Source organism: Paramormyrops kingsleyae, chromosome 12 (assembly GCF_048594095.1).
Source record: "Paramormyrops kingsleyae isolate MSU_618 chromosome 12, PKINGS_0.4, whole genome shotgun sequence".
Classification (NCBI taxonomy): Eukaryota; Metazoa; Chordata; class Actinopteri; order Osteoglossiformes; family Mormyridae; genus Paramormyrops; species Paramormyrops kingsleyae.
In genome coordinates, this window is record NC_132808.1 from 24,272,642 (window position 1) to 24,298,678 (window position 26,037).

A 26,037-nucleotide genomic window follows, 5' to 3' on the forward strand; every position below is an offset into this window, starting at 1 on the left:
GCATTTGACATTGTGCTTGGCTATGAGAAAGCAAAAAGCAGAGACTGATTTAAGCCAGCGGCACCATGGGATTTGCGGAAAGCCTAGAACCCAGAGTGTTCTTAAATGCCCACCCTCCACCATATTGTTCATCCTTCTAGTCTCAGTGTAAAGGGGACAGCGTAGCATGTGGCTTGTCCTTATTCTTGAACTAAGTGTATGCGCGTGTGCATGTGAGAGTGTGTGACTCGATGGGTGGGGGCGGGGGGAGCTGAGTAGCTGCATATTGCAACAAGATTGACCCATTTGAATCCTGGATGCTCCTTTTACCGATTCTAAGCCTGTTTTTGTAATTACGCCAATGGTGGCTTTCTCGTTCTTCCATCCCTCATGTCTATCCTACGACTCACAGGAGTGAGAGACACACACACATACGCACCAGGACACGCGGCACACACACACACCGCAAGCCACTCGCCTGCAGACGGCCACACACACGGACTGCGCTGAGGAGTCCATGAAGTGCATAGCGGGAAAAAATCAAACCGTCATGCCAACCAAGTGTCACGCAAGGACGAGGGAAAAGTTTCCTGGAAAGAAAAAGGTTAACAACTTCTCAAATTAGTGATGCATCCGAAATGCATCAAAGCCCGCTGTTTCCTTTAATTCCATAAGTGTGAATAATTGTTGTGGCAGCTCGGATAAAGGCAATCGACCTTGGATAATCAAACGCCGCCAGATTCACTTCAATAAGAGAAAACACCTGCTAAGTCTTGCTGGACAAACGCGCAGTGTTTTTGTTCTTCAACACGAATGCAGTCCATTTTTCTTCACGCTTTTTTATTGATGATGGTGTAACAGGCGGATTTATTGCGCCACGGAGACAAAACCCAATTTTGAAATAAATCGAGGCATATTTCGGTGTCACCTTCCTTTTTCTTGGCTTTTTTTAAGGAAGTGCGATGCTGTGAAGAGATGGTCTTTTGGTTTACCACCAGCAGAGTTGCGGGTTTGAGTACATGCGTCTGGACGTCTGCGACCATACGAGCGACGCGGTTCAGCTGAGACGCCTTTACGCTTCCTTTCCAAAAAATATATTTGATTATTTTATTTTTTTAGGGGGGAAATGCGAGCGTATTAGCTCGGTTCGGTCCATTTCTTCGATCACTCCTCGGCACTGGGCGCTTGGCGAGGAGAGATGTGAAGGGCTTTAAAGTATGGCATGCAAACATGGTTTCTGCCAAGAAGGCGACGGTGATCGCGATGTCCCCGAGTTGCATCTCCACTCTCTTTTACTTTCTCTGCGCAATTGCGTGGTAAGTAGGATTTGGGGGTTAATTACTTGGATTTGGGGCTTTACTTGCTCTTATTTCTGACAGGATTTGAGACGCCGTAGATTATATACGATGCAGAGCTTGTATTTGCGAAGAGCCATAGTGGGGAGAAGTAATGGCAACGATGCGCGATGTATTGATGATTCTGCTCCTCATCATGCAATAAATGGTGGCAATTAAGTCCTTCGGTTTCTCGGACGTCAACCAACGTACATTTCCTCTTTGGTGCCATTTCGCAGTGTGAGGAGAATCTCCTGCCAGATAAAAAAGGATGAGAGATTATACCCGGAGAATTTCACACGCATTTTAGACCGACTTCTGGATGGTTATGACAACAGGCTGCGACCCGGATTTGGGGGTACGTACGTGCGGATGAAAGTGTTTCGGGCTGTCTTGCAAAAAATTTTTTAAATAAAATAAAATAAGATGTTATTCATTTGGTGATCCAGTTTGTTTATTGTAAAAGAAATGTGGAGGGAGAGAGAAAACGAGATCAATCATTATATATCTAGCGCAACTGTGCTGTTAGTGCCAGAAAGTTCAATATGTGGGTTATGGGGTAATGCTGTATGTTACAATATTATTAGGAACTGGTATAATCGTTAGGATAAATGTATATATGAAGCATGTGGTGTTGATGGAAAGGGTTGAGCACTGAGCAGCAGACTGATGTGTTTGCAGCTGTGGAGTCGTGTTGTCTGCTCCCGTAACTGCTGCCTGATGCTTCCTTTCATTCTTCTGCCGTTTCTTCGCGTTTCTTTGATTGATGTGTCATTTTTAATATTTTAAAACGATTTACGCTACCGGCTTTAAAAAAGAAACTATAGGCGCAATGTATGTAGCCTATATGTATGAATAGCGCATTTATTTATTTATATTTATTCTGGAAAACCCATGTAAGTGCGCTATAAAGTGTTTGCACTTAAAAGGGATGCATACATGTACGGCAAAGTATTCGTGACTCACAACGGCGGGTTCCCGAAACAACATTTCTGCAAGCCTTGGGATGATTTTCCTCTGCCCTGCCAAGCCGAGGATGATTACGGCTTTAGGCGTTTCTCCTTGCAAAAACTACACCAACGGGATACAGCATGATTATCGGCTTATAAATCCCCAGATTGTACTACACTGCAAACCTTCTTCCTATTTTTCTCCCATTGCATTTAATAAATTCTGGTTTCTACAGAGAGTGACTTTTCAATTCTTCTGTTGCACAGTAACTGCGCTATTATTTGGCGGCAATGGTGCTTTTAAATAGGACACGGTGCAACTTTTCTCTTAGACGCGTTTACCTGCCAGCGTGTTTCATGAGCGCTTATCTTTAGTCCATCAGCCTCCTTAATATTTATTTTTGAAGTACAGTGTATTTATCTGTTTGCAATAATTCCCAAGCTGCAGAGTGCGGTGAAATCACCCCGAAAGGTGCTGCGGGATTTATAAACTGTACAGAACACAATTCTGCTTTCCCCTTGTCAGTTTAAGTAATACTGTAGTTGTTATTATTAGATTTAATTCCACAGTGCATTACGCAACTTCACCTATTACAAAACACAACAGTTCAGTAGCAACAACAGCAATTATTCTACTTATTTTGCCGAAAATGGCAAGCTAATAAAACAAAATTAAATAAAATAAACTGCACTAATGGTATGATAACCCAGACAGTTGAAGGGTATAACGTATTTGCTATGCTCCGGAGCTTCGTGTATAGGCTCACACTGTTGCTTTCAGTAACAACCTTGCGCTTAACTGTGAACGGGTGTTAAATACCTCTATTTATAAAAATCGAGATGAAGCGGTGACATTTGAGCCACATCTACATGTTTTTTTTTCTATAGCGTTAAATAAGCTAGTATTTTATTGCGCAACTGCTGTGCTTGTGCGCTTTGGGGTTTGTTTACGTCAGTGGAGATGGGCTGTTTCGGGGACTTCCACTTTCTCAGAAAGTTGTCCTAGTTTGGCCCATCAGCAGTCACACCCACACTTTACTGTGCCCATCACGACGTATGCTTATGTGTAGCCTTTGTTCGTTTATTAATTTGTTATGCAACTGTATGTGAGTGACTAGCATCTCATCGGAGTTGTCCTGTACCTTGTACCCTTGGGTACGTCATAGGGTCTGTACCCCCGTACTGGTTAAGTGGTTAAAGAAGATTGGATGGATGGATTTGTACTAGAAACCCTTGACTTAGGAATTTAAGAATGGATTTTTGAATTTTATGGTCGACTGGCATGTCTGGTTTAGTGATATGAAAGCCCGCATGAATCAACGCAAGCTGTGATCTTGATGAACGCTCCCCTTTCCTGCTATCTTACCAGCCTCCATTAAAAACCTTCACGCAGGCTAAACATTCAGCCACGTCGGGGTGGAAAGCTGTTCAGGAGTGTACTGACCCCTAAACTGACGGCTGTTCCCTCTAGTCCCCTGGGGTGAATCCTGCTGTGCTCCTATTGAGCCAGGCGCTTAACCTGAATTTCTTAAGTAGAAATGAGGAAATGCCTTCTAAGCTGATTTAGAGGCGTCAAGCTCAACGGCTCCATGAAAAATGTGGGCAGTAGGTTCGAGGTGCTTTTCAGAAAGACAGAGGCGACGTCGGCCATCTCTCCTGCATGCTCCCATTGTATATAGAGCAGACCTGAGAGAGTAAATCTGTTAAAAAATTGGCAGTTCCACTGGATCCAGTCTGTTAACTTGTCAGTCATACCTGTCTGTGAGCAACTGCTGTAGGGACAGAAGCAACCAGTTTTGAAGACACCTTAACAGCATCAGGCAGATATACTGCTAGCTCTGCTTTTCTTTTTGGGGAAGAACATTTTATATTTTGTCATATTTTTTTTACGTCTTCCAGGGCTTTCACACTCATAATAAACTGTAGTTGTGTGGTTAAAATGTATTGTTTCTTCCTTTTAGGCCCAGTGACAGAGGTAAAAACTGACATTTATGTGACAAGCTTTGGTCCTGTGTCCGATGTTGAAATGGTACGTTCCCAATTAACATAGTGTATGTGACATATAATGCAACTGGAAGATGATTAAGACTTTCTATTATGTCATTGACCTGCTCAATGTTTTTTTTTCCTGTGACAAAACATAAAACCATGCCATGTGTAGGTAGTTCACCTGGAATGTTGACACATTTCACGGCTTTATCCAGCATTTATGTTTTTTTTCCCTTATTTAGGAATACACGATGGACGTTTTCTTTCGCCAGACATGGGTGGACAGGCGACTTAGATACGATGGCCCTGTCGAGATTCTCCGCCTGAACAACCTGATGGTCACCAAGGTGTGGACCCCTGACACCTTTTTCAGGAACGGGAAGAGATCTGTGGCCCACAACATGACTGCACCCAACAAACTGTTCCGTATCATGAGGAACGGCACCATTCTGTACACCATGAGGTACTGACCTGACCTGTGGTCACATGGTCAACGAAATAATTCATGGGATCAGTCAACCCTGGCTTGATATTGGCAGTAGGGTATTTTCGGTAATAAAAAAGACCATAACGCTTAACATTAGAATGGACGTCTAGGTCTTGTCATTGGAACCCCCTTTTCGTCATCCTCCTGGGGGCGCTATTGAAGAATACGGTTTGTTGCGCCCGCAGACTGACCATCAGCGCAGAGTGCCCCATGAGACTGGTGGACTTCCCCATGGATGGACACGCCTGCCCCCTTAAGTTTGGAAGCTGTAAGTGTCCCCTTTGCCAGGTGGCGGAGAGAACGCTGCCGTGTGGATCTGGGTGCGGCCACCAGGTGGCAGCAGTCCTGAAGTGTTGACATAAACTTAGTCTTAAGCCTGTTTAGCTAGAGAGTCTCTTTTAATAGCACAATCACCTTATTATCACGATTTTATTGTGAATGATTCAGGGGAAATTCATTCAGAAGTTCTATCCATTTTCTGGAACCACTTGTCCATTCGGGGTTGCAGGGAGGTCCGGAACCTATGGGCACAAGGCAGGGAACAAACCAGAATGGGTCACCAAACCATTGCAGGGTTCGCCTATGGGCAATTTGGTAACTCCAAAGAACCAGAGAACTTAAAGGAATCCCCTCAACGACACGGGGAGAAGGCCACACACAGAACCACACACCCTGCAAGGCAACAGTGCTAACCACTGCACCACCATGCCACCCCCTGCTAGCTGATATTGCATGTACATGTATAAATGTCCCAGGACTGCAAGCTATAGAAAATGCCACCGTACTTAGAAGCATTAATAACCGTGCCCAAAGTCTAAGAACAACCAACTGTCAGGCTTGTAATTAAAACGGCTGGCGGTACTGTGCTGGCTAATATGCTTTATTTGTTCCCTTTAATTAGCTACCTGTTTATCTGCCTCTGAAGAAGCATGTATATATGTGTATATAGTTTGGAGTAACAATTATAGCGGTCACCCAGGTCCGCTCTTCAGGGAAACGACATACGTTGAGGTTTTTGTTCCACCTCGGTGCTTGAGTGCTAGACTCATTACTGCGCTAATTGAACTGATTTAGCCTTTTACTCCCAGAAGGAAGGTTGTTAGCTATTTAAGGAAAGCTGGAAAACCTGGTGGACTTCAGCCCCCCAGGGCCGAAATTGGAAAACCCAAGACTAACGTTCAGTCTCATTATAGCTTAGAATTTCAGTACAGTATATTATTGTATCTAACGCCAAATGATTTCCTCCTGGCAGTTTGTTGGATGCAATGGTGACATGTGGCATGCTTTCGTTTTTTTACACCGGAAGACAGGTGCACTGATGCTGTGTTTCAGACTACACTCTCAGATGCGTTTGTGTTGGAACTGGTTGCATTTATATTTTCTTTTTCCTCAAATCTGAATCTGGCTTCGTGTATCTGGAGTCTCCTGCTGCAGCCTCCCTCTTAATTACAATAAAGCTTTACGGCGCAGCTCGGAATTATGGGTGATATTTCAGTTGTCATCATTGGAAATGTCTTTAAAAAAAAATAAAAAAAATGACGAGTGGTGCTGAGCTAGAGAACGGGAGGGAATCATCTTTCTAATTTAACTGCTTGTATTAAAAACAGAAACCAAGTAGTTACGCCTCCTTACAGTGCGAGGCACAGAAGGTTTATCCGGGCGCGTTTGTCGTTTTTACACTACGCTCGTTTACGTTTAGGTGGGTATAAAACGGCGTTAAAATCGCACTGACGCGCTATTGTAGCTCATACGGCGCGATTAATGATAGACGCGGCAGCTTCCCACGGCTGCGTCTGCGGCTCGCTTAATGGTCTGCGAAATAGTAGCGTGCTGTCTCGGTTTACGCTTGGCGGTCACATTTCGGGAGGATTGTTCGGGCTGCTTCCAAGAAGACGTTTATAAAGCCCCCTTCTCTCGGGATTAGAGAGGGCAAGGCTAGTCCACTGCCACCACTATGACAGGAAAGTTCAGGCTCCTGATTCAGCCCTAGGGCCGCACGGATCTGTTCCAGAAGCAGCGGAATAGCACCACAGCCCCCTCTGGAGCCACGCAAGGGTTGCATCCAGCTTTCCGCGCTCCGATCGGTTCACTAGGGTTACCTGCCTCAGCGCTGTGGCTTGGGGGCTGCAAATTAAATGAAAGTATTCTTCCAGATATTCTTCCCATTTCTACTGCACATAATAATTCTCATAAGATTTGGGGCAAAACTAAGACCAGCCAATGGAAAATGAAATTTAATGGGAAAAAGTATTTCACATTGTAACTGGTTATTACGATAATGCCTCTACACAAACTAATTCGTAAATAGTCATTATGATAATTCCTCTATACTTTTTGGTGCTTTTTTCTTGTGTGTGTGTGTGTGTGTGTATTAATGCCTATGTGCGTGGCTCTGTGTGGGAGCTAATTCTGGAGTGTATGGGTGTATTTATGCAATTCAGTCATTACTAAGGGGAACAGTCATCCTGCTATGTGTCACAGCAGAGATAGGGTTAAACTTAAAGTGCACAAGACCAGACATCTGATTCTATCACAGAGACTCTACCTCCCAGTGCTGCCCGTGTCTCTGATCAGCGTCGCCATGACACCTCTGGGGCGTACCAGTGCCATACGCCCTGTTAGGACCTAATTAAGTCTTTACAAGATCCTCAGTTTTCCCCCTCCATCAGGGTAATCAGTGTTGTCACCCCCGCAAGCAGATCTGCGCTCTTCGAAAGAGCTGCTTCTTTGGTCTCCTCCCAGATGCATACCCAAAAACAGAGATGATCTACACTTGGACAAAAGGACCGCAGCATTCAGTGGAGGTTCCCCCGGAGTCGTCCAGCCTGGTGCAGTACGACCTGATTGGACAGACGGTGTCCAGTGAAACAGTGAAATCGATAACAGGTAGCAGCCCAGATTCAGGGACATTTTGACACTATCATGGTGGTTGGTGAACATCTTAGGACAATGGGTGCCTCTGAGACAACAATAATAATAAAAATCTGTAGATATTTAAATCTATATCCTTTTGTATAATTGAAAAACCTCAATGGATGGATAATTATCATTGGTTTAGCAGTTAAAATAATTACTACAGCTCGACATAAGTGTGTAAATATGAGACTGTATAATAGACACATAACTGATCATTTTTGTTTGCCTTTCCCTTTTGGTTTCTGTGTGTTGGTGGCCCTAACTGACTCGTTTGATCACCTCCCAGGTGAATACGTGGTGATGACCGTGTACTTCCACCTGAAGCGGAAAATGGGCTATTTCATGATCCAGACATACATCCCCTGCATCATGACAGTAATCCTCTCACAAGTGTCCTTCTGGATAAACAAAGAATCCGTCCCTGCCAGAACCGTCTTTGGTATGTATTATGTGTCGGAGTCTCGGAGAGGCAGAGTTACTGGTTTTATGTAAATCTCACTGTCGTAGCATTTTCACTGTCTTTTCAGCCTTATACTCAGTATCAGTTTCCAGCTGAGTTCAGCTTAAACTGGTTTCTCCATTTGCAGTGACCCTTTTGTCTGATAGGATCCCGGAGGGTGTTGTCAGCCTCTCTACACCCTATTCATGTCAGATTATCTGCTTAATAAACCATTACCTTCGCAGGTTTATTTCAGCCTGATTTTTTGCCCGTCTGGCCACTTGCTTCCTCATTTCCCCCCTGCCTTGTTCTGAAACATCCTTACAAAGAGTATATTTGTTTTTTTCTTCCCAGCAGTGTTGCAGTATTACATAATATGTAATTATAATTGGTGATATATTTTTACTTTTCTGCATGTAGCAAAATAACATTGTATCTCTCATTGGAAAGAACGCACATTTTAGATTCAAACGCACATCTCGTCCTGCTTCCTATGAATACGTGAGCTTATACTGTGTGAATACACATTTGACAGAATCTTTCGGATATCAAAACCACTCTCTAGGAACAGTGAATCGATGCTCGTGGTAAATGCAGACGAAAACGAATCATATTTTAATTGCCTGATCATTCTGTATGTCTTAGAGGGGAAAATTTTGCATGGTTAAGTGCTTAAGTAAAGGCAGATTTTAAAGAAATCATTGTGCAAGGCTGCATGTTTGGCTGCCTCCAATTACGCCGTTCTCGAATAATTTAGCCTTTAGCGTATCTTCTCTGTTCAGCAGTGTGTTCAGAAGGGTATTTCTGGCCGTGCAACGTACAATACTGGGAGTTTGGAAGCAGAGGTGACTCGTAAATTGTGCTCAAGGGCAGCACCACAACCAGTCTAAACATCCGATGTTTTATTGTCCTTGCGGTGTAGAAACTCGAGTGACTCCCTTTATTGGCTCAAGGCCCCCTGTCTCTGCTCACTGTCCATGGCCCATGTAGCCTTTCTGCTCTTCCCTCTGCATCCGAAGCATAGCCATACCTAGACATGATACTCTGCTTATTCCAGCGGCATTACGGGTGAAGGCGGAACTCCCTCTGGTGGCCATTGGAGACATTGCAATTCCGTCTTAGCGATACTGGGGAGGGGGGTGGATGTGGGGAGCTGGGAGGGGAGAGTGCAGGAGCGGACTGCCTCCTAACAGCATGCGAGCGATGTGGAGAGTGCTCTCCCACCCTGTCACCTGTGTCCAGCACTGCTCGGCCAGTGAGCACATTGCATATTATGGGCTGTAATTGCGTTGGCCGCGGTTCTGCTGCAAACCTTCCCCCTGCTATTTATGGTACGCATCCACATATTGCCGCCCCGGAGGGCAAGTACAGTTGGCCGTGTGCTGAGCAGAATCCATTCCGATGTATTATCCCATACTCATCTTGCTGTCGTCTCTCTCCTTTATTTTCTTTCTCTAACACAATGGCACAAATGCTTCCTAAAAACCACAGGCCAAGGCTGAGGAGATATTTCGGACGCTCCCGGTCTCCGGAGAGTTTTCCTTGCTCCAGGCATTGTGCTGAGGATTTTGCCATAATAGTACAGACTCAGAGTTTCTAATAAAAAAGGCATCAGCAGTAATATGATTATAGTTTTTTTTTTTGGAAAAACCTTTTCTTCTTTTGTTTTTCTCTTTGGTTAATGACCTAATGACGCCTCCATTAGCCCTGTGCCGTTGTCTGTGTCATTGCCTGTGTAAATGCTCAGGCTTGCCGCAGAGCCTCTGCTTGCCTCGCCTGTGATCTTGCTTCTCAGCAGAGGTTGTCACCATCTTGGACGTGTCTCGGCTAAGTATCTGCGTCTCTCGTGTTTCAGTTGTCCTCAGACTTTATGCGTGACTGCCCCGGGTCACAAACTACATCTATATGAATCATGTCAAGAGCAGTCGTGAGGGGATGTAAAGGAACAGGAAATGGGACAAGCTAGATGAATATCAGACGTACCGTTCACTTGTGCCCTTCTGCGGTTTTTTATGATCAGTAGCCTTTTGATTCTTTTAGCGGAATCATTTTTTGTAGGTGATGGCGAAGGTCTGTTCTTTAAATTCTACAATCAGAGTCCCATAACTGCTTAACGAGTATTGTGGTGTTTATTGCATGGCAGATCTCCTTTAATTAAGACGAGATAAACTATATTGATCCCAAGGGGAAATTCTCGATTTCGTAATTGCAAAGATAATACTTCCCAATTCTTTTTTTTTTTCTGTGCTTCTGAAAGCATAAAGCCTTTTCATCTTGGGCTCATACATGATACCCAGGATAATTGCGTAACACAAGTAGTTCTGTGTTTTTTGTGTTTATGTGCAATTAAAACTGCCAAAGGGCCGCTATTAATTTCATGTGTGAAGCAGAACTTCCATAAAACGTGATTTATGTGAGCAAAGCAATAGCTGCATATTTACTAGTAATTTTTTAATTAAAATTTTTTTAACTCAGACTTGAACCAGTTGCATGGGAGTGATATATATATATATATATATATATGAAATATTTTCAATAAATACATGTGACTGTCAAAACAAAGAAAGTACTGCAGCTAATGAGGAATTCAAAGTATATTGGAAGCAGGTGCGTCTGTACAGGTGTGATTTCTCAGTTAATTAAGCAGTGAAATCCTGTCATGTATAAAATATCTGGGCTGGCCCAGTTGCTCATTAATTTGACTGTATAAAGAGATGTCATTGGCTTTGACAGATCTGAGTATTAGGGTTCATTTGGCAGGTGCTTCAATGATGTTCAGCCAAGGGTTCATGAAGTACAGCAGCTAGGAGGATGAAGCGACTGGCTATAGCAAGTCTGAGATCTAGGGGGGTTGTGGGGGGGGGGGGTCCATGCATTGTTTAGGGATGTACAGATAAAGCAGATGCGAATCTGCTCAATGCAAACATCAGTCTGAAGTATAGGCGCCGTCATTAAGTACAATCCGTTGAAAATCCGAACAGAAGGGAATGTTACGGTCAGCTCACAGCACATAAGCCCCATAATTATCTGGAAATGCATCTTATTTGTCAGTGATTTGGTGCAAAGAAACAAATAAACAGTCGCCCACTGACCAGTGGAGATGTAAACCTGGCCAGATGATCTTCCACTCATCTGTCACACTGTCCTCGACTAGCAGATGAGTACATGTGCGGCACACAGGCCTGCCTGCTTGTCATCACACTGAGAAAGGTTCTGTCAGCTCTGTCACGGCAAGGGGTCCATTTTCCCTGAGGTCCAATCAGTCCCTTTAGCAGCAAATAAAGCATCAATAAATATGAAGCCACTCTGACTGACCGTGTCCACCCTGTACTGATGTATTTTTAGCCCGTGGGAGTGGAATGTTCACGTTGGCCCTATTCGGAGATAAGAGTGACCACGGAATAGTGTGATGAAAACATCCACTCTAGATTCCCAGGAGACCTTTATCTTCAAAGCGTTCCTCCAAAATTTTCAGGAGACCTTCACCCAAACCTGGAACCCCAGAGCGCACTTACCCGAGCAGATAAACCCAGAGGAAAGATTTAACTTTCACACCATTACCGCAGGATAATGAAGGTCCACCTTTCCTTCTCCATAGACTTATATTAAAAGGTTTAACATGTGATTTCATCCCCTTCTCGAAACAGAATGTCTTGTCAGTGTCTTGCCCTGTTTTTGTCTCAGGTATGGCGCGGGTTCTCACGGAAGGCTGCGTTTCTCTGCACGTTTTATGGAGCGCGCTGCATTTCTAGCATATTGAAAGGCTGAAGGACAGCATCGCTCGGTGGGGGACAGAGATCTCAGCGGAGAGCGTCATTATGCCACAGTGTGGCAGGACGTCATTGCCGTACAAGCTCCTCTTCGGAGAGGCGTTCTGCCTTGCCGAACTCTTAAAGCTGCAGGTTTTTCTTATCCTGCGATAGTTAGCTGTCAGGCTTCCGGTGGCGATGAACACAGATGGTACTGTTCGCCTTCCCTGCTTTTCAAGAACTTAAACTGTTACATGTATTGATTCCTCGGTAAACCAGCAGAGCAAGGAAGAATGAGTTACATCCATCCCCCCATCGTCGAGTATGGGGTAGTGGTGAACATGTGATGTTTTTTCTGGAAGCGGGCAGGGATAGGGCGAAAATACTGAGTGCCATCAACAGGTCGTAACGTAGACTGTCATCGGTCTGTATGTCGTGCTGGACATTATGGGGATGGTAGATACATCACTGTATATGTAGGTACTCTTGTTGAGGAGAAATGGAGGGTGTTGGATCATAGAAAATTACAGTGTGTCACCGACTGTTTCAACAAGCACAGTTAAAGAGTGTGAGACTTTACCCGTGGTATCAATCACTTGTATTCTTTTCCGTGTCCCCCTCCCCCAACTACATATTCAGTCTGTTTCCAAAAAGCCCAGATGTCAGTATCCTGTCCTGAGCTTAAGTTCTGTTCCGTTTTCTGTGCCCCCACATGGGGAGGTGTCTCAGTGGATTCGGATGCTGTACCTGTGATCGCAGGGTTGTTGGTTCAAATCCCACAGGCGGTAGGTTGGTGTCACTATTGGTCCATTGAGTGAGGTCCTAAACCCCGCTCACTCCTGGGATTGCCTGCTGTTTCTGTGGATAAAAGCTGCCTGTTGTTCTGAACTGAAATGAGCCTTGCGAAGTTTCCTGCTGACATCTGAATGCTGCTGAGTCCCGGGGCGTTATTTTACCAGTCAGAAGATTTTTCACATTTTCTGGAAGGGTTTAGCTCAGGCTGGAGAACTGGAACACTACTCCAAACACACCAAACGAGTGTTTTGTGGCAAAGCTTTGATTTTCTTGTCCCACAAGCTCTCGAGGGAATAACCGCAGAATGCGGTTTGACACACGATCCACTAAGCTGTTTATTTACCGTTGTTTTCGTTGTCTGACAGCCTCTCCTGACGCATTGCCTTTTAGCGAGTACACAGAAGTTTTCGGGTAGTTCCTTCATCTTACTTCAAGAGAAATGTGGCAAATGGTATTTTTCTGCATGGAAAGAGTGCAGTGACACCCCATGAGCCGTCAGGGTGATGGATTAAAAGCCGACTGTCCTGGACTGATGATGATATTTGACTGCTACTTTTCGCATATAAGGAACCATGTTCAGTTTTACTCCTCTATTCTGCCTGAGGAAAACAGCACATTACAATTCACAAGCTGTGTTTTTTTTCCACTACCCTCAGACTGGAGGACTTGGGTCTGCTTTGACATGTAAATAGCTCTTTAAATGTGCTGAACATCCAGGTGTTAGAAGGTCGGGGGGAGGTCTGAGGGGAATGCTTCGGTTTGGGTCTGGCTTAAGGTGCAGAAACTCACGTTGCAGAACTGCAATTAATCAATTACAGTAACGAGGAAGAGGTCGCTGAAGGAATGGGGAGTTTCCTCAACCGTAATCTCACAAATCTCCCCTAACAGTCTTACTCCACAACCTGACACGTATTTCTTGTGGATACTTTCGTTCTATTTCAAGGCTTAATGAGACAGAAAAGGTCCCTTTTGGGGGTTACTCTGAGAGCAGAGTCAGAGCGGTCCGCGAAGGTAAACGAGAAGATGTGGACTTTCCCCACCGCGCCTTTCATAAATCATTTCCAAGGAGCATTTGGGCCCATCCGCCACTTCCCAATATTGTCGTGCTCCCGGCTCGCCTAATGAAAACTGCACGGTGACAGAAAGGCGAGTTCAGTGGCAGTTCACTGCGCATGTGAGCTTACCTTCCGGATTATACCGCTCCTGCTCTTCTGCTCCGAAACAATGATTCATGTTTTCAAGGCTGTATGAGGACCCGGTGCTATATAAAACATAATTATAAAAGTATACAAGTATAAAACAGGCACAACTACTGAGTCATAATGGTTATGTAAGTATAATATACTGTACATCCATCCATAATTAGAATACGTAGCATTGCACTGTACGAGAATTTTGGCACGTATTCTCTTCAAATGGTCTGTTTATTAGTATTGTAAGTATTGTTTACACATATAGTCACAAATACAGTATATGAATATAGCGAAATATAGCCAAAGCCTTTCCTCTAACCCAGGCTGACTGAACACACACCACAGAGTTTTCTTATACTTCATCAAGTCGTAATCCACTGTAACACCTCCATAATCCCACCCACGCTCCGCTACCCCCCACTTCCTGATTAACGGTGATCCCCACGATAGCCAACGGAACAGCACAAATTTGTAGTAAATGCTGTTTTTCTTCATTTGTTTTATCCCCACGTTTGCATTTTGCATCCAGTGTCACGCAGTAGCGCGTGATCTGCAGAATATCGGGGGAAGAGATGAATCTCATTATCTTTCCCAGACTTCTTTGCCGCCAGGAAAGGTCTCTGTTTCTCCGGAGAATGCAGCACCTCATGATGCAGTGGGATAGTTACGGAGGCCGTCAGCTGTGTAGGAAGATTTCGGTTTCATTTCTAAATTCATGTTTGAAACTTATGAGCCAGTACTTGGTATCGATATAGAGGTTTGTCCTCAAATCGATTTTCTGAGAGCGGGTTCTGAGCTCGCTGCCCACTCAGCCCTCTGCTCTCCTGCTCCAGGGATCACGACCGTGCTGACCATGACCACGCTCAGCATCAGCGCCCGCCACTCCCTGCCCAAGGTCTCCTACGCCACCGCCATGGACTGGTTCATCGCCGTCTGCTTTGCCTTCGTCTTCTCCGCCCTCATCGAGTTCGCCGCCGTCAACTACTTCACCAACGCGGAAGCGGAGAGGACAAAAAAGAAACCAGCCAAGTGTCCCCCGGCACCCAAATCCGTGTCGGCGAAGGTCCCCGATACGGAGGAGGTGCTGCTGGTAGGTGTCTTCATGTTTGGTTACTGCCCAGGTTCAGGGATGGCAGAGAGCCACTTCTGTTATGGCCTGAAACCAGAGAAATGAACCTTATCCAGTTTTTATATAAATCATAGTTTTACTTTGCAGTGCACCTTCCATCCGGTAATAGTAACAATAGTAATAATAAAAACAACGAAAAAAACACAACGACAACACAGCACCAGCAACAACAACAACAACACAGCAACAACAACACAGCAAGAACAACGACAACACAGCAACAACAACACAGTAACAGCAACACAGCAACAGCCACAACAACAACACAGCAAGAGTAACAACAACAACACAGCAAGAGTAACAACAACACAACAACAGTACAAAACACGTCACTTGGAATTTTGTATTTTTATTGCTGTTGTTGTTGATTTCTTGGCATTTTCACACAGATTAAGTCATTTCAAGCACCGGCCATGAGCGTGATGAAGGTGTCTGTGAAAAATGATTATGGTTATTAAAGAGTTCAGCTGCATTAAGAGAAAGTGCTGCCACACAGGTTCCCAAATTAGGTCCTCCAGACTGAAAATAGACAGCTGTGCTGAGTCCAAGGCACTGGATTTCATAAAAAAGGGCAGTTCCATTCAGCGTCGCTGGTTTTTGCATTCATCACATAGTTCTATACAGTTGATATGAATTAACGTGTGATTTGATTTTTTAAATATATATATGTAGTGTCTTTCCGAAAGAAGCTTGTCACAAAATGCAACTTCACAAGTGGATTTGATACGAATTAAGAAATAGCATCGGGGAGAGACACAATTGTGCTTAATGACTGAGAGGAAACGCAGACTAGTCTAGTTAAAGCATAAACTAAAGGTGGAGTATGTGTTATGCGTCATACTGTACATAAATCGGATTCTAACCAAATTTAATAAAATAAAAAGCGTTTATCTGATGTGAAGCACCAGGAGCTGCAATCACCACACGTGCTTAAATAATGATTATCTAGCTGATTGCAGAAACATAGTAATTGAGAGGATTGTTCGAGGGGAAAACCTGCGTGCACATTTTGAGGACGGACTCACGGGCTGCTCTGAGTGAAAATGGGGCGAGGTGCGGGGTGGGGGCGCTTTTGTGTGACTCGGAGGAGCAGATATACTCTTTTATGGACACCGGGGAGTGCTGACTTTAGATCACGGACACGTTCCCAGTGCTGCTGTGAGCTCGGCCATCCATCACATTTACATGCATGTAGCTGTGGCTTCTGGAGTGTAGGGGGGCTGTCAATTTCACTCTGTCCTTTTCTGTACTTTCTGATACTGTGTTTGATCCATCCATTCATCATCCCATTCGTCCATCCATCCATTCAGCATCCCAGCCATCCATCCATTCAGCATCCCAGCCATCCATCCAATCAGCATCCCATTCGTCCATCTATCCATCCATTCATCATCCCAGCCATCCATCCATTCATCATCCCAGCCGTCCATCCATTCAGCATCCCAGCCATCCATCCAATCAGCATCCCATTCGTCCATCCAGCCATCCATCCAATCAGCATCCCATTCGTCCATCCAGCCATCCATCCATTCAGCATCCCAGCCATCCATCCAATCAGCATCCCATTCGTCCATCCAGCCATCCATCCAATCAGCATCCCATTCGTCCATCCAGCCATCCATCCATTCAGCATCCCAGCCATCCATCCATTCATCATCCCATTCGTCCATCCAGCCATCCATCCATTCATCATCCCAGCCGTCCATCCAATCAGCATCCCATTCGTCCATCCATCCATCTGTCCATCCCTCCATCCAGGAGCAGTGGAGGCCTAATGGTTAGGGAAGCGCACTTGTAATTGAAAGATTGCAGGTTCGAATCCCCGACCAGCAAGGCACCACTGAGGTACCCGGAGCAAGGTACCGCCCCCAAGCACTGCTCCCCGACGCTGAATTAGCTGCCCCCTGCTATGTCACGAAAGTCACATATGGGTTAAATGCAAAGGATACATTTCGTTGTTGTGCACTGTGTGCTGTGGTGTGTCAACAATAATCACTGATCGCCAAATTCCGTCCATCCATCCATCTTCTAATTGCTTAGGTCAGGGTCATAGTTGGTCTATAGCCTATCCCAGGCAGCTCAGGGCTGGGGTACATCCTGGACGGGGGGCCAGTCCATCACAGGGCACGGGGCTGGGATACACCCTGGATGGGATGCCAGTCCATCGCAGGGCATGGGGCTGAGATACACCCTGGACGGGATGCCAGTCCATCGCAGGGCATGGGCTGGGATAACCCTGGATGGGAGGCCAGTCAATCGCAGGTTACAGGGCTGGGATACACCCTGGACGAGATGCCAGTCCGTCGCAGGTTACGGGGCTGGGATACACCCTGGATGGGAGGCCAGTCCATCGCAGGGCATGGGGCTGGGATACACCCTGGACGAGATGCCAGTCCATCGCAGGGCACGGGCTGGGATACACCCTGGACGGGAGGCCAGTCAATCGCAGGTTACAGGGCTGGGATACACCCTGGACGAGATGCCAGTCCGTCGCAGGTTACGGGGCTGGGATACACCCTGGATGGGAGGCCAGTCCATCGCAGGGCACGGGGCTGGGATACACCCTGGACAAGATGCCAGTCCGTCGCAGGTTACGGGGCTGGGATACACCCTGGACGGGATGCCAGTCAATCGCAGGGCACATATATGCAGACACACAGTCGTACACTTTGAGCAATTTAGGGATGACGCAGCATCCCGTGAATGGTAAAAAATGCAACTAGGCAGTTCTGTGGTTTTCGACAAGATGGATGTGAATTTGTAGGTCAATGACTAGCAGGGGGGGGGGGGTGATTGCTCTTTGAATGCGTCAGGTGCATAATTAGATCAGCGTACGCATGTATACCATGGCTAGAAGTGAAATCTGTCTTACCATTTAAGATCTTTGTTATACTTCATGGTAAATGGGGGCCGATGACCTACTTTTTGGCCCCCTGGAAACGCTGAGAGCTGTAGTGTAGATTCATCCCCTAGATTAGAATTATGTTGCACTCTGCTGGCTTCAAGCTTGCAGTCGGTGTGACGTATTAAGCAGACCGCCAAAATACCTCCCGATTAACCCCTTTAAAAATTCAGATGCGATGTTTTAAAACAGTAATCATAAATGTGATCTTGCAGATTTTTGTGGATGATTTTTCTGTATGGGTATCGAGTCAGGTTTTAATTTTTTGGGGGAAAAAATATCCATTTCCCTCTCGTTTTCGTGCAGATGAACTGAAAATCCCGACGCTGAGCGATGGCGATCACATGCTGTTTAATGCCCTCACTGCTACTATGGATTAGGGTGTTGTCATGGAAACGGGGCCACTGCGCATCTGTATGAGTTTCCAGCTCTTTGGCGCGGGGCAGCATGGCTGCCTGCCGGGGGGGGGGGGGGGGGGGGGGGGACTCTGCTGGTATAGTGCCTCAAACCCCCATCTTCCAGGTCCTCCAGATTATGCCCCCCCCGACTCCCTGTATTCTCAGAGCTTTGCACCTTCCCATAAGCCCTCTGTCACCCTGCTACACGTGACAGCTGCCTCGGGGGGGGGGGGGGGGTGGCCTCCAACAGGGCAGGCCTTCTGCTGACCCCCCGCCTCCCCCCCTTGGCGAAGGAAACGTGAATCTGCACACCACCCCAGGTTGATCGCACTTAGTATTTATTCATAGTATTTATTTATTAGTTGACAAACAAACACTGTCCTGGGGGGGGGAGGTGTGACACGGGTGGCCACCCCTGCTCGTAACACCTTTCAGGCACGGCATGTAAACAGATTAAACACGATGCTCTCATCCAAGAGTGAGGCTGGTCATATAAATGATATTCACTGCACACGCCCCTCCAGTAACTCTGGCTGATGGGGAAGCAGGATGGGTCCGTTTCCGACGCCCCAAAGCTGAGATGGCGTCGCTTATACTGGTAATTCATTTCCATTCTATTCCAAATAATGGAAGGCTCACTGCCCCCTCTGCCCACCCCACATCACACATGTATTGGTCCACAGCAGAGCTCTAATGAACTGACGTTTCCCCCACCTCTGGGATGTGTCATAGTCAGACGTCTTCAGCTCTGTTACCCTCAGACTTTAGCGAGGGGGGGGCTCTGTGCCTAATACCCACCCGTGTTTCTATAAATGAAGATGCCTGTGATTTATTCTGCTTAAAAAAAAAAATAAGAAAAAAAAACTCACTTTTTAAAAAAATCATTGTGATTACAAAAAGCTGGTCCGCCTCTGCATCCTGCCAGCACACGGAGACTAATGCATGAGAGTCGAAATTGCAATTAATTGGAAAGACCAGCGTTGCTCTACGTTCTACACTTTGCACCTGTACATAAGCGGTTGGTTGTTACCCAATATGTCGACGATAGGTTGATAGGTATGTTTGCACCAGATACCATACGCAAAGCAATATGTCATTTTATTGCCCCCCACATGCAAACGTCCAACTCAAATGTATATATTCGTGTGTGTGTGTTATGCAGCACTCCAAATATAGGTTATAGATTACATTTGTTTTATTGTGTTATATTGGTCTTCATATGCAATCTTTTTAAATTAACATCTGCATCCAGTGAGAGATAATATTGAAAATGCGGCATTGAACAAACCAAACATTGAAATTTCTAAAAGTACTTATCATGCTTCATTGCAAGTCAGGAAATGAGAACCAGATATAAGTGTGATTTTTCTCTCCCTAATAAGGGGAGTGCAGTTTTTTTTCCAAGGGGAATCTGTTTATTACAGTATGCAAAGCAGAAAATGAACAACGTTTATCCCCGGTAGAGCTAAAATACTTTCTTTTTTTCAAATATATAAAAACAGTTTAAACCAATCATAATTGTAGTAATAATGAAAGTTCTTTTTAAAAACAGGAATATATATATATACTGTATATATATATAGATATATATATATATATATGATGTCTAGACATGGTCCTTAAATGTCCGGAAATTCCAAAATTGAGCTGTGTGATTAGCCCCTCCTTCCTAATGAACACTGTACCTTTGACTGTGACCCTGCAGAGCAGACCTCCATCCATCCTCCATCTCATGTTTACTGAAAACACGCTTCTGTCTCCACAGCAGCAGAATCCAGACACGAACGGAAACCTGCGCAAACGAATGAACTTCGTGACCCAGACGTGCGTGAACAGCAGCCCGAGAACTGACCCCGGCGGCGGGAATTCGGGGGGGAGCACCAGCTCCTCGGGGGTGGGACAGGCGTCACTGGGAACCACGACGGCCGCGGCGTCCGCCGTGCCTCCCGCCAGCCTATCACACACCAGCCCCAACCCTTTCAGCCAATCCACCCTGACCGCCAAGAACACGCCGCCGGCCCCGCCCTCCACGCCCACGCTCATTGGCTGTGCCGCCACCAACGTTTATGTGAGCTCCTCCTCCCTCCAGACCCTGCTGGGGCCCAAGCTTGAGCACATCCAGACGACAGGAAGCAAAGTGGACCTAATACAGGCCGTACCCCCACCTGCATCAGGATCCAGTGGAACCAGCAAAATTGACAAGTATGCACGCATTCTTTTCCCAGTGTCCTTTGGGGCTTTTAACATGGTCTACTGGGTGGTCTACCTATCAAAGGACACTATGGAGTCCAGAAATGGCTAGTCTTTACCTGGCACCCATGCCGTTTATTTTTTTCTATTACATAATGCAAACTTTAAAACAAGAAGTCTAATTTCAAGTGGCTTACGTATTCTAGTTTGTGAGTACTATTAGACATTTCTCAACATTGAAAGTAAAGAATGCTTAAAAAAATAGATGAACCAAAAAAAGACCTACAACATCCATTCATATGTTGTCAAAATGTCATTGAAAATGAGCATGTAAAAGAAAATAATTCCCGAGACTGGAATTGTATTAATTACTGTAGGCTCTATGTTCTCAATGGATGTAGTTGGGTGTAAGTGTGAAAATTTAATCCAGCAATATTCCTTAATATTCCTTTTTCGGGTGTAAGGCAGGATGGTTGGCATTTTAATATGGGGAAAAACATGCAGAAGTATGTTAATTTAGCAGAAATGTATTTCTAAGAAAATAAACATCAACTGATATGTATTTATACTGTAGGGAGGATACATTTCATATAACCCAATAGAAAGTTACCTTTCAAGCAAATTCATGAGTGCTTTGTGTTGCATTTTTCATTTCAGTTTGCGATATACTTCTGAGAATGTGCAACGAACACTTTTGAACAAATTTTCCTATGTTTGACGTGATACTGTATTCTTGACCTATATAATGTTGTCCCATTCCCTGTTTGAGGTCATAAACCTCATTTTTAATTTTCATATTAAGGGCTTCGATTAAGCAGCATCAGTAAAGCATATCAATACAGTCCAAAATGCATGTTCACTGAGCAACAAGTGAACGTGGGTGGTCTCCATATGACCTTGAGGGCCATTTGCATAGAAAATTTGTGTCTCGCCTGGTTCGGTGGCTGGAAATGGACCTCGGAGAAAGAGAACGCATCTCCTCAGCATCAGAGCCTTTTTCTGGGTTTTGACCTGCTTGTACCAGCTTGTTCGAAGGTCGTGATTGGACCTCACGATGTAAACTCAATCACGGTGAAGAAGAACGGCTCCATACTCCTTTAGAGTGTCTTACTCATATCTTTCCACTCCACCAGCTCAGCACTAGATAGCTAAACCCTATAACCAGACATACACTTGCAGTGACGATAATTAATTGGTAAGATTTATAATTCAGAAAGTTGCATGGACTAGTCACGTCCCATTGATAGGATGTAGTACAATGGCCACCAATATACGTTCTGGCCTTGACCAAGTACTAAGTATTCTTTATGGGCGGGGGGTGTAATGGTGTTTAACCCTGGTTAGTAGTTACTAAGACCTGCTGGCTAGCTTCTGAGGTATCTGTAGGTAGGATGAGTGATTCCAAAATTATGCTTTGTACTGGGGAAAAAAATCCATGTGTTTTGCTCTTTTCTTTTAAATGGAACTTCTCACTATGAGAAGTTATTACGCTCCACGTGACCCAAGTACAGAACAGTGTAAAATCCTCAATTAAACAAATACTCATGCCGGTCGTCAAAATGCGTAAAAATAGCGTGAAACATTTGATATGCTAACAGTCAAATATGCCATTCTGAGGCAAATACACTTGAAAAATAATGTTAGCTGATGCCACTGCAGTAGTCGCTAATTAGCTAGCTAGAAGAAGAGTTATCCAGAATTGCCATTGAGATGTTTTTATAGCCCCCGCATCAGCTATATTAGGGCCTAAAGAGGACGGTCTGGGGGGGGGGTAATGGGTGGTGGAATAGATGGGCTTAAGCAGTCACTGGGTCAGGCGGTCAGAAAGTCAGCGGGGGCATTTGTCTGTTTCGGGTAGCTGGCTCTTCATGGGGTAACCAAGTGTTTCTGAATCCATGCGTGCGTGAAATTGCTTTTTCCATTTCCGCACCCTCTCATACCTTGTCCCACTATTAGAGGACATTAAGCCATTTCTGCTCTTGTAGCTGTTTTAGATGGACTATACCTTATGGACTATAGTCTTGGTAGTACCACCCATGCATGGGGGCACAGAAGTAATGACTGACTTCAGAGCCAGTGAACCCTCAGAGATGATGTATTTTCATAACTCATTCAACCAATACTAACATCCCTGTTCATTAAGCACCGGTCCTAATGTCATTCAGGCTGTTCATCCAGTTACTGATGGCTTTGTGCTTTTCATATAATGCTAATGTCCTTTACAGCTTTCACGTAATGCTAGCGTATCTCAGGAGTCCCTTTTAAAGCTAATGCTAACGTTTCTGTGGTTGTTCATCCAGTACTGATGTTGATCAGGCTGTTATTTAAGTGCCGGGGCTAATGTGCATCCAGCTGTTTGTCCTGAATTAGCACCTTCATGCTATAGGTCTAACACTAACTTCCCTCTAGCTAAGATCTAGCATTAGATCTGGCTCAGATCTAATGCTAACATACTAACATTCCTCAGGCTGCTCATTCAATACTAATGGCTTCACGCTGTTCATATAATGCTCCCTAACTTTGGTAAGTTGTTTCAGGATTTTCATTTGCAGCTAATGCTAACATTTCTCTGGCTCATCATCCGGTATTAACGTCAATCGGGCTGTTATTTATGCACCAGTGCTAATGTCACTTGAGCCACTCATCGCTTATCAAGTTCCACACGCGATACATGTAACAGCAGCTTCTTTCAAAGCTTATGCTAACATTCCTCAGGCTGTTCATCCAGTACTAATGTCCTTAGGCTGTTCATTAAGCCCTAGCGCTAATGTCACATGGGCTATTCATCTGACATTCAAGCCCTTATGTTGTCCATTTAACGCTAACTTTCCTCGGGCTGTTCATGCAACCCTAACATAATGCAGGATCCATCCAGCATTAATTCTAACATCCCTCACACTGTTCATCCACACAGTTACATTGCAATGCTGTATTAGCCTTTTAGCAGAGTGTTAGTCAGCAGGTCTTCTATTGTAAGCCCAGTGGTCTTTTTTCTCCATAAGGTTCTCATTAGAATGTGTTTGTCCCACACAGTCTTATGTAACACGTTTCAGAAACGGTAACACAATCTATACAAGACACAGGCAGAAAAATCTTTGACCCGTCTAAATGTTTGACTCACACATACAAGGGAAAGTAACGGACTGATGACTTTTCTCTCCGACAGCTGTTAATCTGTCTTAATGTAGAATTCTTTGGATCATCCGGATGGATTCTTTCTCCTTTGAAGTAACATCATCGAGAGAATGTTTTCTGACCAAGCGGGTTTTCTATAAAGGTGTCAAGGAGATTGTTGCCCAAGTCAATAATGAAAAAGGTAATAGACACATTTGTCATCTGACAGGTTCTCACTTTTCATCTTTGCAATCTAATAAGTAAAGAAAAAAATTTTCTTTGTCTGCGCTGTTCCTTTGGTCATTTTTTAGGGTTGTTATTTTGTTTGGTTTTTAAAGCAAACGGCTCGGTTTTTTTTTCTAGCACATGATGAGAGAACATGTCAAACGATATTTATTTAATTGTTCAACTCAACAGATGTTTGTTTGTTTTTGTTTGATGGAGCTCGTACATGAAGTTCAGGTAATCAAACTTTCTGCTAACCGCTCGTTGCTCCCTCTACCGCTGTGAGGAGACCGTACTGGTGGTTTCTACAGAACTTGTGTTACATTTTAAGCACAGAGGATGAGGGAGTTGTTCAAGATCCGACTGTCCTGATGCCGCACAGACAAATATTTGTCCTTCTCGCTTGCACGTTCAGCATCTATCTTCTCTTGGGCTGGCCCAAGGTCATGCGGCAGGGATGCAAGAGGGTGTTGCCTGGAAGGAGAATGTGAGAAGCCTTCAGACCTTCTCCTTTGTACATAATTAGCAATGACTGAAAGTCTCTGTAAGAAACGTTGACATTTAGTGTTTTGTAGTTAAATGAAGGAACACGAAAGACTGCCCTATGCAAGATAGCCTCCTTGGGGTCATTGTGAATAGGAGCCGGTACCTCCGGTGGGTTTTTAACGGTGAACACAACCAAATAAAGGACTGGAGTTGTAACAAATGTACACTCGTCTGTTATTTAGACCAATTATCATTACATTAATTTATCATTACCATTTGCATATGCTGGTCTTATATTCAATTTTTCAGCAAGCAATATACTGTATATCCAGCATAATTTGTAACTTACCATCGTCATTAAGACCAGACATTCTATCATCTTTACTTTTTAAGATGCCACTGACAGCCAGGAGATCTATCAGAAATTAATCTGACATGAGTGGCCATTCTCTAAATGCAATCGAACAAACCTTCACGAATAGCTTAGCAAAGTTTACGTAGGTAAGAAAGAAATATTGATAAACTACAAATATCAAAACCAGCAATGGCTGAGTGTGGATGTCTATAGGTGCATAATCTGCTGCTTTTGATTGGTTTATCATCAAAATGTCTGTCACCATACAGACTTGTTATCTTACTAAAAAGTAATCCATGGATGGATTGTACTTCAGTTATAAAAGGTAATGCACAATTTTTAGTAATACGAAAACTACTACCATGCTAATGCATAGAGTAGGTTTGCATGATTTCTGTAAAATACAGTTGTAAAGATATACTAGACCTTACTACTACTACTAATTATTATTATTATTATTATTATTATTATGTATGATAACATAGCATGTAACAGTTTAAAATAAATAAATGATTATTATTATCATTGCATAATAATTCCTATATATTGACAATATATTATATATGATGCCATAATTAAATAATACATATACTATTATTATTGTTGTTATTATTATTATTATTATATGTGATGCTGTTACCACTGCTGCTACTATTAATAATAATCATTATAATAAAACAGAAGATCTAGATAGAAAATTTTATGTTATTTTTAGGTTATTTGCTGCTGCAATTTAACCCCAAATAATAGCAAAAGGTGTTTAAAATATTAAGACTAACACCATCCAAGACTGAACAACAACTACTGTAGTGTCACACGATATGAAAACCTCTAACAACATCAAAACATTGACACTCACCAATAACGCTTGCTCTGGAGTGACACTGTTGGATCTATTGAAACAGTTTAATCTTTTGTTTGATTTTTCATTATGTTTCAGAATGAGTAATTATTCAATGAAGCCTAGCTGGAGGCTGGCACTGTATGAGCCAAATCCATGGGTATTGTATCATCTCAGTATCCTATGTCCATTTAATTTGTGCGCTTCACATCCCATACAGCACAAAGTCTATTTCTGGCAGCAAATGCTATGTGTGTAAATACATTGTATGTGTGACTTTTATAGTACAATGCCCTATATCAGTGAATAAAACTCCAAACTCTATCTTCAAAACTGTCTCTATTACCCTACCTTGTAAGATTTGTCCTATTATTATTATTATTATTTGAAATCTTAAGCAAGGATGCTACCCTATACTGATACAGAGCGCTGGATGATGTCACCTTTCCTCTGATCACATGGCACCTGATAACCAGGAAATGCTACCATGGCGTCTGGCACAGAGAGCCATGCCAGCAAGCATTAAGACCGGAGAGGACACTATGCAGACAGATACATTTGCATAT

General features: G+C 44.1%; 1 protein-coding gene across 2 annotated transcripts; it reads left to right on the forward strand.

Moving 5' to 3' along the window:
* On the forward strand, nucleotides 1–25,804 carry gabra4 (gamma-aminobutyric acid type A receptor subunit alpha4). 2 transcript variants are annotated; one of them, XM_072697752.1, is made up of 9 exons: nucleotides 1–1,295; nucleotides 1,553–1,671; nucleotides 4,225–4,292; nucleotides 4,495–4,715; nucleotides 4,925–5,007; nucleotides 7,482–7,625; nucleotides 7,942–8,094; nucleotides 14,665–14,921; nucleotides 16,271–16,764. In XM_072697752.1, exons 1-9 carry the CDS (start codon nucleotides 1,210–1,212, stop codon nucleotides 16,733–16,735), a joined length of 1,596 nt encoding a protein of 531 aa, XP_072553853.1. In that variant the 5' UTR covers nucleotides 1–1,209; the 3' UTR covers nucleotides 16,736–16,764. The 2 variants fall into 2 exon arrangements, with proteins under 2 accessions (XP_072553853.1, XP_023677991.1); XM_023822223.2 differs by lacking the exon at nucleotides 16,271–16,764 and adding an exon at nucleotides 20,026–25,804 and having other exon boundaries at nucleotides 7–1,295.
* The last annotated feature ends 233 nt before the right edge of the window (nucleotides 25,805–26,037 follow it).